Genomic DNA, 13,450 nt, shown 5'->3' on the forward strand with positions numbered 1-13,450 from the left:
CCGGACGCAGACACAAGAGAGATACAAGTAAAGAAAATGCAGTTTGCAATTTTAAACTCCGGGCACCCAGGCTCGGAACCAGGCAAAGTATTCTGAGAGGTGCAGACAGAGCGGGACGCGGGGCGGCTGGGCTCCGCAGAGAAGAGAGGGGCGCGGATCCACCCCTCCTGTCCGAAAGCACAAGCCCCCTCCTCAACCCCCTCCAGGGTCCAAAGCGCAGCCCAGCGATGCGGGCACCCAGTCCGCTGAGCCCGAGCCGGGGAGGCAGCCACCGAGGGAAGAGCGCGCCTTACCTGCTGTAAGTACATAAAAGTCAAGGCACACGAGAGCTGGGGACACATGCCCACGTTGGGGAGCGCCACGCAGGTGGCCCCCGTCAGAGGATGCTGCATCGTGTCTCTCTGACGCCCGCCGAGCAGGAGTGGGGACGCTCGCATGCAATCACGCGGCTCTTTGCCTGGTCGCTACAATTTTTTTTCCTCCTTTTTAATTTTGCTGATTATCTAAGTCAAACCCCGGTGGCCGTCCCTCCTCTTCTCTCTCTCTTTCTCTCTCTCCCTCCCCCCCGCCGCACCCCGCGCGCGCCCGTCCCTCCTCACTGGCTTCCTTCCCTTCGGGTTTGCTAGATCCTGGCGTTGTTTCACCCGCCTGAACTAAGACACTCCAGAGGGCCAGGAAACTATTTTGTTGCCTTCGTGGTGGTACCCTTTTCCCGGTTTGTTGGGCCTGGTTTCTGACGCCCCGCAAAGTGGACGATGCCCCCACCCCACGCCCCCCACCCCCCGTGGAGATGACAAGACAGGCAAAGGCAACTTGTAGGGAAGGGGGAAGGGGGTGGATGTCCTCCTGTAGATGCTGGGGGGTGGGGTGGGGGGAGAGAGCTAAGGGCGAGAGAGAGGGAGGGGAGAAAGGAGAGAGAGAAAGAGAGAGAGAGAGAGAGAGAGAGAGGGAGGGAGAGAGAGATTTTGACTCACACTGAGGCTCACTCCGTTGGTGCTGATGCTGTGTGCCTCCTCATTTGTCAAATGGGTCCAGGGGCAGGGTTGGGTTTTTTTTTTTCCCCTCCCCTCTGCTTTCTCTCTCTCTCTCTCTCTCTCTCTTTCTCTCTCAAACGACTCACCAAAATTCAAATTGTGTCTGCTAAAAATCTCTGCGGGGCGGGTGAGGAAGCGAGAGAGCGCCCCACATCGCCAGCATCCGGGGCGAGGGGGACAATTAATGCGATCGCCCAGCTGGGACCCAGACTCTTAGATTTTGGTGGCGGTTTGTTTGCCCGACTCCTTGGCAAATAAACACAGAGAAATGGGATCCCTCCCCCCCCCCCCCCCCCCCCCCGCCCTTCGTAAGAGTGCTGAGAAGACCCCAGGGGCTGGGGGCACAGTGAGCTGGGGGCTGCGGCGCCAGAGGCAGGGCGGATTCTGGGGGCCCCCCACCCCCGGCTGCGCGGCGAGGCGGCGAGGCGCCCCCGGGGTTTGGGGCGCAGCTTTCGCTCTGCGCCTCGCCTCGGCTGTGCAGGCAGGGAGCGGCCAGCACTGGAACCGGCTGGAGCCGCTGAATGGGGAAACCGCCCTGGCTGGCGTGTTAAGTCCAGCCTGTTGGACCGCGCCAGCCCCGGCCGAAAGCGAGGGGGCTTCTCCAGCCCGGGATCCTTGCTCTCCTCAAATTATACATGCACAGGGTGGGGAAGTCCGTGTCTGATAAGCCATTACTCTGTGGGTTGCAGCGGGCAAATTACAATGGTTTATTTTATTTTTTTTTCTTGCCTGGCCAGCCCTCCTTGGCCAAATTAGCATTCTGCTCTTGCAGAGGGGTCTCCCCCTTCCCTGTATTTTATGAAGTAATAATTATTCATTAGTAGATTTCGTTAGTCTTTATGCAATAAAATAGGATGTGATCTGCAAATCAAAAGAAAATATTAAGACTCTAACGCATCGTTGGTCCCCACAGGAAAAAAAAAAAGCACATTCTTGATTCTTGGCAGCAGTAAAATCACCATCAGGAATAGTAGCCATATTTTTTGAAATAGATTTTGACCCAGTGATTGGATTTTCTTTTATTTTTCAGGGCAAGAGGCTGTCCGAACATCATCTTTTTTGATTCTTGGGTTCCCTGCGAGAAAGCTGCCTGGGGGCTTAGGAAGGTCCTGCAGGATGCAGCACATCCTGAGAGTGACGAGAGGACCCCGCGAAGGAACATCTCCGCAGGACCAGGGGATGGCCTCAGGAGGACGTTCCCACTGACCCCTCCCAGAGGCTCATGGAGACCCTTCAGCCAAAGGACAGCTTCTGAACTGAGCCATCAGCTTGAAAGGCACAACTTTGCAGGCTAATCAAATTGCTTTCTGAAGGAAAGAAAATTAATTATTCCACGGTTCCATTTTTTGTTGTTCTGTTTTGAAATGCCATCGATAACTATAAAGTCTTTGCTATGCCAACATCAGGCCCGGACCAGGCTTTTTTCCTTCTACTCACTTTGCAAAACCAGTCCTTCTAACACCATGGGACTGACACATGCCATCAATTTAGAGGGGGCACCCTAGCAAGTTTAACCCGAAGCAGAAGTTGAGCTGGGGGCGCGGGGACTAGGAGGGTGTGGGCTGGTGTTTTACACTGCTGGGGTGGGGCAGTGTTTAGTTTGAAAAATCCTTGCTGTTGTCTCACAAATCACATTCATTGGACAAAGTCTGATTTACAAATAAACTGCTTTGCTCTTTTCTTTCTTTCTTTTACTTTCTGTCTGTTTTTTAATTATTTATTTTTATTGTGCAATTCACAGAATTAAAGGGAAAGCCACTCTACAAAACATACCCATGTATATAAATGAATATAAATAAAAGGTCAAAGATTCTGCCTTTTGGCTCCCCATTCTCCTTCCCATGCTTTTCTGTTTGTTGTACTGACAGGAGTTCACCGTGCCTTCCTTCATTTTTTTTTTTCTTGCTGGCATTCGAAAAGCTTACAAATGCCCCAAGAAGAGGACAGAATTTTCCCTTCAGCTCATTTTCATAAGAAACACGATAAATAATACATGGCACTTTAATAAGACCTTATCTGAATGGTTTAATGAAAAACAAATACATTATGTAAAGAACCAATAACTGCTCTCAGCTGCACTGAGCCAACACTGGTTTTCTGGTCCATTTTCTCTCCAAAGTGGAAAACCCTCAGCGGCGACTGGATTCCTACAGACCTGTTTTGCAATAATGGCTCAGACTTGCCCTTAAACCTGGGTCTTCCCAGTCAGGCATCTTGGAAGTCTGCAAAAGGAAACCATGGAATCCAGAGCTTCTAAATTCATCTCAAAATTATCTGGAGCCATTCTTTAGACATCCATGTCCAAACGTGCCTGCTCAAGTGCATGCGAACACCATGGCACATAGAAATAGGCATGTCCCCCACCCCCAGTGTGGCAGCCACATAAAGGATCACGCAGGAAAGATTTTACAGCTAATATCAGTGCACGTTAATCAGGAACAGAGCATCAGATGACCCTAAATCAAAAGGTAATGCCGTATCTGCAAATACTGCTCACTTGATGACAAAATTCTGCCAGCCTTTCAAGCAGCATCTGGGGAGGGTGAATTTGAATTCCATCTCAAAAGAGACTGGGAAAGAGCCACATCAATGCCACTAGCCCCAAATGATTCTTCAGCATCAATAAATGGGAGAAGTGGGGAAGGAAAATACTCTTCTGTCTCTACAAAATATCCTGGGCACTCAGTATCACTTGGGTGTATATAGTGCATGCACGTTCAAGGGTCACCCTCCTGCCTTTCAGCCACAAGGACCCTTAATTGAATGGTCACACATACCCTGTAGGAAGTAGAGAGTGCCAGAAAACCAGCAATCAGCTAAAAATTCCTTAGGCAGAGGCAACTGCTCAAGTTTTCATTTGACTCACACAATAGTATTGGTAACTTTTTCCTTCCCTCAAATTTACCAGCTACTTAAAAGAATAAAATAAATCACTTCCATTTGCCTTTTTCATAATTCCTTATTATAACTTCCTAAGGCTGTCAAAAGAGCAGGCATTTCCCTAAAGTGGGATATTCTACGAGGGTTTCCATGTCCCAGAGCAAGAAAAACTCCAGTTAGACAGAAAGCAGGACTTCTTCTTTTTTTTTTTTTTTTAACATTTATTCATTTTTCAGAGACAGAGAGAGACAGACCACAAACAGTGAAAGGGCAGGGAGAGAGGGAGACACAGAATCCGAAGCAGGCTCCAGGCTCTGACCTGTCAGCGCAGAGCCTGATGCAGGGCTCGAAGTTACAAAGTGCAAGATCATGACCTGAGCGGAAGTTGGATACTTAAACGAATGAGCCACCCAGGCACTCCAGGACTTCTTGATCTTAAATATAATTACTTGTGCTGGGGTTAGCTCTCCGACAATGTCCAGGAGTGGCTCAGAAGTATTTTTCTCTCACTTCCAAATTTTGGTATGGGCAGCTCCCTAGTCCAACATTCAGTAATATGAGAAAGGATCTTCAGAAGACCTTATCTCTGCCACAAGCACTTTGAGTCACCTACTTGTTCAAATACTTGGAGGACAGTTTAGTGGTTGACTGCTGTCCACGCTGTATTCTAGGCAGTTTTTTCATCTGTAAAATGGGGCTAATAATGTCTCCCTTGTGAAACTGAAACGGGTCTCAGAATTTTTTTTTCCTACCTAATTCATGGACTATTACAATACAACTTTAAAAACAGTGGAGACATTGCATGAAATTAACACCTTAAAAATTGTTTGCCAAGTTAGTACATACGCACACACAAAGACACATGCGCACACGCACACACACACACACACACACACACACACACACACACACACACCATCTGTCATCATCATCATTTCATAAAGGAAAGGGCATTTTATACCAAAAAGTAAGAAGGACATAATCTCAAAATAAAGGACAGCCCTTCAAATTGATTAAATTTCAGTCTATTAAAATTGTCACTAAATTGCCCTTAATTTTCTCATTTAGCTGCAGTCTGTTGAAAATGTCATTATGGAATCAGATGAATCTGTGGATCAGCATTTGGGAACCACCGAGATAATGAATGTAAAGTGCTTCTTAGCACGAGCTCTGGCACACCAAGAATCAACAATACGTGGGAACCGTTGTGGGGATGCTTGAAAACAACAAACAGTCATACTCATTAGGGCTGAATAACACCCTCCTCACCCCAACAGCCTCACTGCAGCAAAACAAACCAAACACTTTGCTCAATTCTGAGTTCCCTGAGCCAGGGAGCCGCACGCCTTTCACAAGGGGAGGAACCTGATAAAGGTCAGACGGGTTGAATTTGTGGCATCCTCAGAGTTTATTTGCTTTCCTCAATGACATAGTGGTTAGGCCCTGTTCATTCCAAGCCACCTGAAATACGATCGCTATGAGGGAGTATTTGGGAACTCTTTCTGGCTCGTATGAGGGCATGCAGTATACTGTACGGTGGGGAATACATCCTCCCAAGTCTCACTGCCTAGGCGTTCAGTCCTGGCTCTGTCTCATGCTTCCATGGCTGCTGTTAAATATCTCTGGAGTTACAAGCTCTTAAAACCTCAATTTCATTCTAACAGGGAATGATAATAATTTTGCCTTCCTAATTAAGTTGTTAAAAGATAAAATAATGTAAAACACATGAGTCCTGAGATCGGTGCCTATCACCTAGCAACTACTCAGTACACACTAGTAACTATTATCATTGCATTACTTTTATTCTCAGTCTCTGAGTAGTTGATGACACAGACATTCCTCCTCCTCCTCCCCCTCCTCCTCCTCGTCGTCGTCGTCCTCTTCTTCTTCTTCTTCTTCTTCTTCTTCTTCTCCTTCTCCTTCTCCTCCTTCTCCTTCTTCTTATTTTGTTTAAAATTACTCAGACAAGACCAACAAAGTCAATCCATTTATAAAACAACTAACTCCAAATGCATTTTTTGGAGAATTCTTTCAAATGCTACAGCACTTATGTGAAAATGTGTAGACATTACCCTTCTGCCACCCAGGTCTTCTGAGTAGAACCGTTTATTTAACCTTGCAGATGCATCAAAGGAACACAAACTTTCATATTAGTCTTGGTCAACTAAATCCTTCGACAGCTAGATCTCATAAAATGTCACGTCTTTCACTACTTTTTGAGGGCTGACTAGGGTAACACATGCAAAGACGCTATTTCTGGCCAATATGGTTGCTCTATTGTTTTCTGAGCTTCCCTCAACCCTGGAAAGTAGGTTTTTATTGCCTGACTTTACACAAGAAGAAATTGAGGCTGCACGAATATATGTACACTTGGACCCACTAGTAAGGGATGCAGGCAGTGTTTCGATCAGGGCTGCTGAACAGAGAAGGCAGAATATATTATTTCCATCATCACGCTATCAAGCAGTAGAGACACTTCTTAAAGAATCATCATTGTCATCATCAACATTTTATTCATCATTGTTTGCAACATCTAAACCTAACGAGCACTACTCTTAAGGATTAGTCTGTGTCTATACAGCTGTGAGATTTCCTCTTTCAGGAACCTATCAGTCACTCTGGCCACCAAACTTCAGAGTATGGAATTTCCCTAGCTTTCTACTCCCTACTTGTAACTGAAGGGGTAAGTCCCACCCCATCCACAGTCTACCTTAAGCTCTTCTAAATAAATAAATAAAATTTAAAAAACAAATACAATTTTTTAAAAGAAGAAAAGGAAACACTCTCATTTGCCAACACCTTTCCATCACCTCCTCTGACAAAAGTTGCAAGCAATACAGGCAATGTTCTATCAGAGCATGCAAATGATACCCCTCAGGAGAGACCCCAGACACAGCAGACAGAACCCCAAATGTAAAAATACCAAAGCAAACAAACAACCTAAGTTCCCATAGGAGCCTTCCTGAAATAACAGGTTCCAGGAGGTGATGCTGAGGGAGAGTGCAGTGTTTGGCACTTGAGAGGGTGGGAGTCTGTTTCCAGTGTATAGGACAGAATGTAAGAGCGTGGGACAAGGGACAGTAGGCGGAAAAGACAAAAACAGCTAAGTGGTGATTTCTCCTAATGAACAAGTGGGTGGGGAGGTCTACTTTGGGAAGCCTCCACACCCCACCCACTCTCTGTGTTGTGACTTTCTGGATGGAACTCGAACAAATCAGAAGGCAAACAAACCTTGCAGAAGATTCTATTTTTCCTCTGTAATGAGCTTGGCTACGAGGTTCTTTGACCCCATAAATGCTCAGAAATATTTATCTTTATGCAACATGAGTCACCTTAAGCATCTCCTACTAGAAGTGACTTCACCTCTAACATCTCAAGTTCTGGAAAAATCCCTTTTGACCTTAACACGTCCAAGGTCCTGTCTTGGCACACAGGCAAGAGCAACCACAGGGATTCTCAGTCCCTGGAGTTATCACTGCACCTTCAAAGGCAGCTAATAGTTGGTGGTGAGCTAGGAAGGATGTCAGGACTCAGAACAAAATTGGGTCAGTCTGAAAAAATCGAACGTACATAACAAATGGATCAGATACTCAGCAGAAAACCATCCTGGTTCTCAAGATCTCACCTCACCAAACATACAATCTGAAAACCCAAGTCTTAGTCCCCAAACTCCAATTACCATTTATGTGCACCTCATACTCTTACAACCTCACCTGACCTGCTAGCTCAGGGTTTTCTACTCCCTGTCTCCAGACTCCATTGCAAGAACCCACATATAAAGCTCAGCCCCTCATCATGTTCTGCAACACATCCACTCATAAAAGGCATGTCTGAGTTTAGTAGACAGAGACTGTGGAAGTGTAAGGAAGACTCAATGGGAGAAGAGATTCTCATCTTAGAAGTACAATTCTAGGAGGATTGGTGTGTATCATATCCTTGCAAATGTCACTGAGCTATTCTACCACCATTGACTTTGGTTCAACTCTCTTGGTTCTAGACTTTCTCTGTCATTCTCCTTTTTCCTCTTCATCTTCCCAGAGGGGACCAGAGAGATAATTCTCATTCCTACTTCTTTGTCCCACATTTCCTGCTCCTTGAAGGGATCCCCTCCTAACCCAAGTTTGTATCAAGCCATTTCCCAAAACAAGACAGTACTTTCCAGATGATTTCCTGTGTCCATTATTAAAAGAAGAGCATTTCTTTCACCTGATTTCAGACAGAATAATTTGACGCTCTTTGAGCACAGTGACACATAGGTGAAAAACTATATGTTTCTCTGGCTGGACCTTCTTCCGTGCTTCTGTGACAGAACTGTCATGTGCTCCATAAACACAAGATCTTGTCTGGTGTCATCTTGTGCTTTGTTAGCTCTCTTAACTCATGTACCTCAATTGTCATCACCTTGCATGACCCACATCATGTCACGTCTCTGCTACTCTTCACACACCTGTGAAGGATTTGTAGCAATCAGAGTCCATGCAGTCCTAGTCTCTGTGGTTCTGACCTCTCCTCACTGGCTACCCATCAGGAATGATCACGTACCTTAAAGAGCCCCTGCATGTGTCATTACGAAGGTCCTATCCTCGCTGCTGTTTTAACATCCCCCCTAAACAAAATATGTGCACAAGCTTCTCTTCCTCTGTGGCCTTGCCTGTTTGTTAATGGAAGCACCTCCCTTCTATTCAGTTAACCTTGAAACATCAACATTTGCCCTTCATACCTCCCTTTGTTGCTTTGAATAGTCAATTGATTCCCAAACCACATCATTTTTAACTCTCTCAGCTCCAGCTATGAGGCCTCTCTTGATTTTCCATTGCTGCCGTCCCAGTGCCTCACATTATTCTCTTTAGCCTAGATTTAAAAAAAAAAAAAAAAAGCAATTCTTCCCTAATTGGTTCCCTTGCTCCCAGTCTCGATTCTTCCCAACTCACACTCTACATGACTCCATGGGGGAATTTTAAATAGACAAAACCAAACACATCAATCTTCTGCTCAAAAGACATCACTGACCCCTCCCATTGCTGAGGTCATGATATTAAATGCTTTACACTGTTACTGTAGCTCCTATCATGCTACATAACTAGCACTTTCTTTAATGTGCCTCCCTTTTTCCAGATTCTGGTCACCTCATACCTAGTCTTGTAATTGCTTATGCCCAGTGCATATTAATACATGGGCAAATATATGTTCTTTGGCTGAGACTGTTTTAATGATATGAGTGTACAAATCCAGGAATACCCAGGGTGTAATTAAATAATCCCAGAATGAAACATGCATCTTTGTACGTTTTGCAATGTCGAGATACAGAAGAGGATGGCAGTACGTGTGTGTGTTTCCCTTCATCCTCCTAGGGGCAGTGCTGGCTATATACTGATAGCACTGTGCTACCCATGAGGATCCTGGTGAACTCAGAGGGGATAGGTCAGCTTCCTCTTACAAACGGGTCAGTCAGTGTCGACAGGGAGTTTCCCGTCTACTTGCTGTCTACCTCCTGCCACCCCATCCTTTGCACACTGACATGCATACATCCCATGAGAACTTTATTTTTCCGACTAAATGTTGCATCCATATCATGTTAGAACACCACCTGGCTTAATGTAGTGGGTGTTTATTAAATATTGGTCGAATAAATGAAAAAATTTAAAAATGGCAGTACTAAACTTTTCTACTTCCATGGTCCTAAGGTCCATCTCATTCTCACTAAATGATTCATTCATTCACTGCCTCAATATCTATGTCTTGAATGTATCTGTTATACCCAGCACAGTGCCACTGACCCAGCAGACACACTGATCAGGATACATAAAGCAAGAGACAAAATTCATATTCCAGATTAACTTGATAGTTTTAGGTCATCTGGTTTAGAAAATTACCTTTTACAACTCTGTATTGGCATGTAATACAGCATTTCCTCAACATTATGCAACAAATGAAAATACTGAAGTGAATTGGATTATCAGGATAATTGAAAACAGTATTAGTTATCCATACTCCCAACTTCAAATATTGGTGTTCATCAAAGTAGCCTCATTTTTCTCACTGATTGGCTTTATAATAAATGTTTCACATGTGCATTTATAAAATTCATCTCTACTGTGCCCCTTCCATCAGTATTATAAATGGAGTTTCAAGTAAATTTCTTTGTAGAAGGGTTATTACTGGTATAAATGTGCTTATGTGTTTGAGAACCATTGGTTGCCTTGGAACACTGTGAGGCTGAGATCGTACATTTTTCTTCCCGCAGGAAAAAAAAAAAAGAATTAAAAGGGCACGTTCTGGGGCCAAAGAGTTTAATCTAACCATATATTGCCTTTTTTATAGTGAAGTGGACGTAAAAAGACGTGGAGGCAGATTGCCAGTTTCCAATCTTGAATCCGTTTTGTAACAGCTGGCTGACTTTGGCCAATTACTTAAATTTCCTGGGCCATGGGGTCTTCATTTATAAGTGGAAAAAACATTTTTTTTTCATAATTTGAGAAACACATAGGATACACGTAGGATAATATATGTACACTGCTCACTACAACCCCTGGCACCTAGTAAGGGCCCTAGGTGTGCTAGTTTCATAACTGCATGGTGCCGATGGTGGTGGTGATGGTGGTGATGGTGGTGATGTTGATGAGGGTGACGGACATGGTGTTGGTATGAATGATAGTGATGTGGCTGTTGGTTGGAAACACACGAGTAAGGCAATATAAATTGGCCTCTGAGGGAAAGACAGCTCCATTCTCTCTACTGGAAAGCAAAGGAGCCATTCTTTTCTTCTCTTGCAGCAGAGCCCATTGCTAATTCACGATCCTGCCCTTCTTTCTTAACTGTAGTGTTTCCAGCTAAGGAACCTTGCCTCTTCCTGCTTTCCCTCCTTGCAACTGGGCCACAGACATCTCTAAGGAGAGGATGTCTCTTGTATGGCAAGCAGGAGCCAACACCACTATTCCTTTATGTTAATATTTTATGAACTCTTTAGTGAAAACACCAAACAACAGGGTGCTGATACTTCCTCTAATATCGCTTAGATTCTCAGCAGGCTTCCACCCTCCCTTTCCCAACTCCTGCCTCTCACCAGCCAAACCACTCCAATATTTTTCCCTCAGAGACACTGTCATATCAAGATCCACATAATTCCAAGAAATGTCATAAAAACTAATAGCAGGTCTGAGAATCATGGGGCATTTACTGCGTGCTAGGTGTTAGGCTAAGTATTTTACTTTCTTTATCACATTTCATCTACCCAGAAATCCAATAAGAAGGTAATTTAACCCCTCCCATTTTACAGATGAGGAAACTGAGGGTAGGAAAAGATAGGTGACATTTGAATCCATACGCTCAATGCCTAGCTCAGGTCAGTATGATTTCCTTGCCTTTACCCTACTTTATTCCATCATGCACTTCTGAAAGTGAGTTTTAAGGCAGAAGGACTGACAATTTAGCAATTGATGTAAGAATTCTCTCAGAGTTGGCTCTTTCTCCAAAAATTAAATCAGATTACAAATTCACAAACTAAGGTTCAGGTTCTCCCAGACCCCTGAGGGCATCTTAAACCAGCACAGGTACTCCTGTTGCCATGGAAACCTGGGCCAGGGTAGAAAAAGCTCAGGCCTTGACCGGATGCCTGAAGGAGGTCTAGGTGACTGTCTTTCCCCTTTTTTCCACAGGGCTTGTATACAATGGATCTCAGTCAGCAAAAACTCTGAGATTTGCTTTGGAGTTCTGGTCAAACAACCATACCAACAACTAGTCTATTGCCTGTTTCATTTGGACTACATTAACTGATTTTGGAAACACAGCTAGGGAAGAATAGAAGGGCATATAAAAAATAGGGGGATGGGTGGAGTAAGATAGAAGCCCACACTTATATGGTATGACCCCATGTATGTAAAGTCAATCTATAGCTATAATTTATAATCTCCACTGCTAAGTTTATCATCTTCTAATCTGAAGTTATGTATCTACATAGATACTTATAGGCTTCCATGAAACACCCAAATGTTAATAGTAGTGTTGAGACTAATGGCGACTTTTATTATTTTTTTTATTGCTAACTGCATTAACCAAATTTTCTGTACTGCACTTGGGGTACATTGATGATAAGGTATAAGGTTTTTCCTCCTCCTCTTCCTTCTCCTTCCCCTCCTCCTCCTCTCCCTCCTCATCCTCCTCCTCTTCCTCCTTCTTCCTTTAAGTGTCCCAAGGCAGAATAAAAACCACCTCTTCCACATCACAGACCAGGTCAGAGCCTTAGCATGGTGAGAATGGGGGCACAGTCTGCCAGAAATGAGCTTTGACCTCCTCACTATTCTAGTCCTTTAGAGACATTGTGATGGGGAGTCCAGAAAGAAGCAGAGAGCGCCCCTGCATAGCTCTTGAGCCTTGCCACCCTCCATGTTAGCCTAATTATAGTCACCAAAGAAGTTTCTTTCTCGTCTCTCCAGGTCCTGTGTGACAGCTCATCATTCCAGTGGCATTTTTGTCGGGAAAACCTCATTTCTATTTTTATTATGAGGACTGCTTGTCTTTACTAGCTCTTTGTACATAGATCAAGACATTATGAAGACCTGCACTTTCCTCAGGCAAATGAGAATTACTAATTTTCTCTCTCTATTAAGTACTGTGCTATCTCCATCAGCTTTAGCAATATTTATTTCACATGCCCACCATGAGAATCCAGGGACAGGGTTAACCTGTTCAGTGCCACACATCTCACACTATAAAGGCTGCTATCATTTATGGACTGTGCTCACTGTCAACAGAAAAAGTAGTCCTGTAGCTTCACTCTTAACCTATGGAGACAGGATCTTGTTTAGTGTACGATGTCCAAATTCTCATCCTGCTATTTTTGAGCATAATCACGAGATGAGCTTTTCTTTAAGGGAATGAAGTGAAGACAGAACTCTGATTCCTGAAATCCACATAAAAATTGCGTGATGATCAAGGTAGAAAGGCATGAAAGTTGGGTCATGTGACCCTTAGCCAAAGTCGTATCTGATAATGGTGATGGTGATAAACATTTACCTAACAGCAGAAGTTTCTCCATGCTGAGCATTCCAAAAATGATTTACATACATTATTTTACTTAATCCCCATGCCAAAATCTGTATTCATGCATTCACTCATTCATTCCTTACTTAATTCATATATAAATATTTATAGAGTGGTAAATTATGTTCTAAGGATTGTATAATTCTCCCAGTATACAGTGATTAGACACACAAACAAGCAAAGAGACAAACAAACAAACAAAACTCAGTCTATTTACACTGAAGGAACTAAAAGTCTACTGCTGGAGACAGATTTTAAAAATCAATCAGTTCCTTATAAAACTAACATCACAACAATTTTACTCTTGGGCATTTATCCCAAAGAAATGGAAATTCAGGTTTACACCAGTATCTGTACTGCAGTTTTATTTATAATAGCTAAAAATAGTAATCATTCCAGATGTCCTTCACCAGGGGTAAATAGTTACACTGTGGGACATCCATAATGTGGAATATTACTCAGCAATTAAAAGGAAGTATCGATACGCAATAGCTGTA

At 43.8% G+C, this 13,450-nt stretch overlaps 1 protein-coding gene across 30 annotated transcripts in view; it reads right to left on the bottom strand.

Annotated features, from left to right (window-relative positions):
- Positions 1-13,450, bottom strand: part of RBFOX1 (RNA binding fox-1 homolog 1) — a 2,063,692-nt gene that overhangs the window by 378,915 nt on the left and 1,671,327 nt on the right. For 2 of the 30 annotated variants that reach the window (XM_060648423.3, XM_060648412.2), the window contains exon 1: positions 294-897. The exons of 24 other annotated variants lie outside the window; for them this stretch is intronic. In XM_060648423.3, coding sequence (XP_060504406.1) covers positions 294-437 — 144 coding nt within the window. In that variant the 5' untranslated portion in view covers positions 438-897. Of the gene's footprint in view, positions 1-293; positions 904-13,450 lie in introns of those variants that run through there. 4 more of the 30 variants (XM_060648424.3, XM_060648416.3, XM_060648417.3 and 1 more) reach the window with 4 other exon arrangements.

This window comes from Panthera onca, chromosome E3 (assembly GCF_046562875.1).
Source record: "Panthera onca isolate mPanOnc1 chromosome E3, mPanOnc1 haplotype 2, whole genome shotgun sequence".
NCBI classification, from domain to species: domain Eukaryota; kingdom Metazoa; phylum Chordata; class Mammalia; order Carnivora; family Felidae; genus Panthera; species Panthera onca.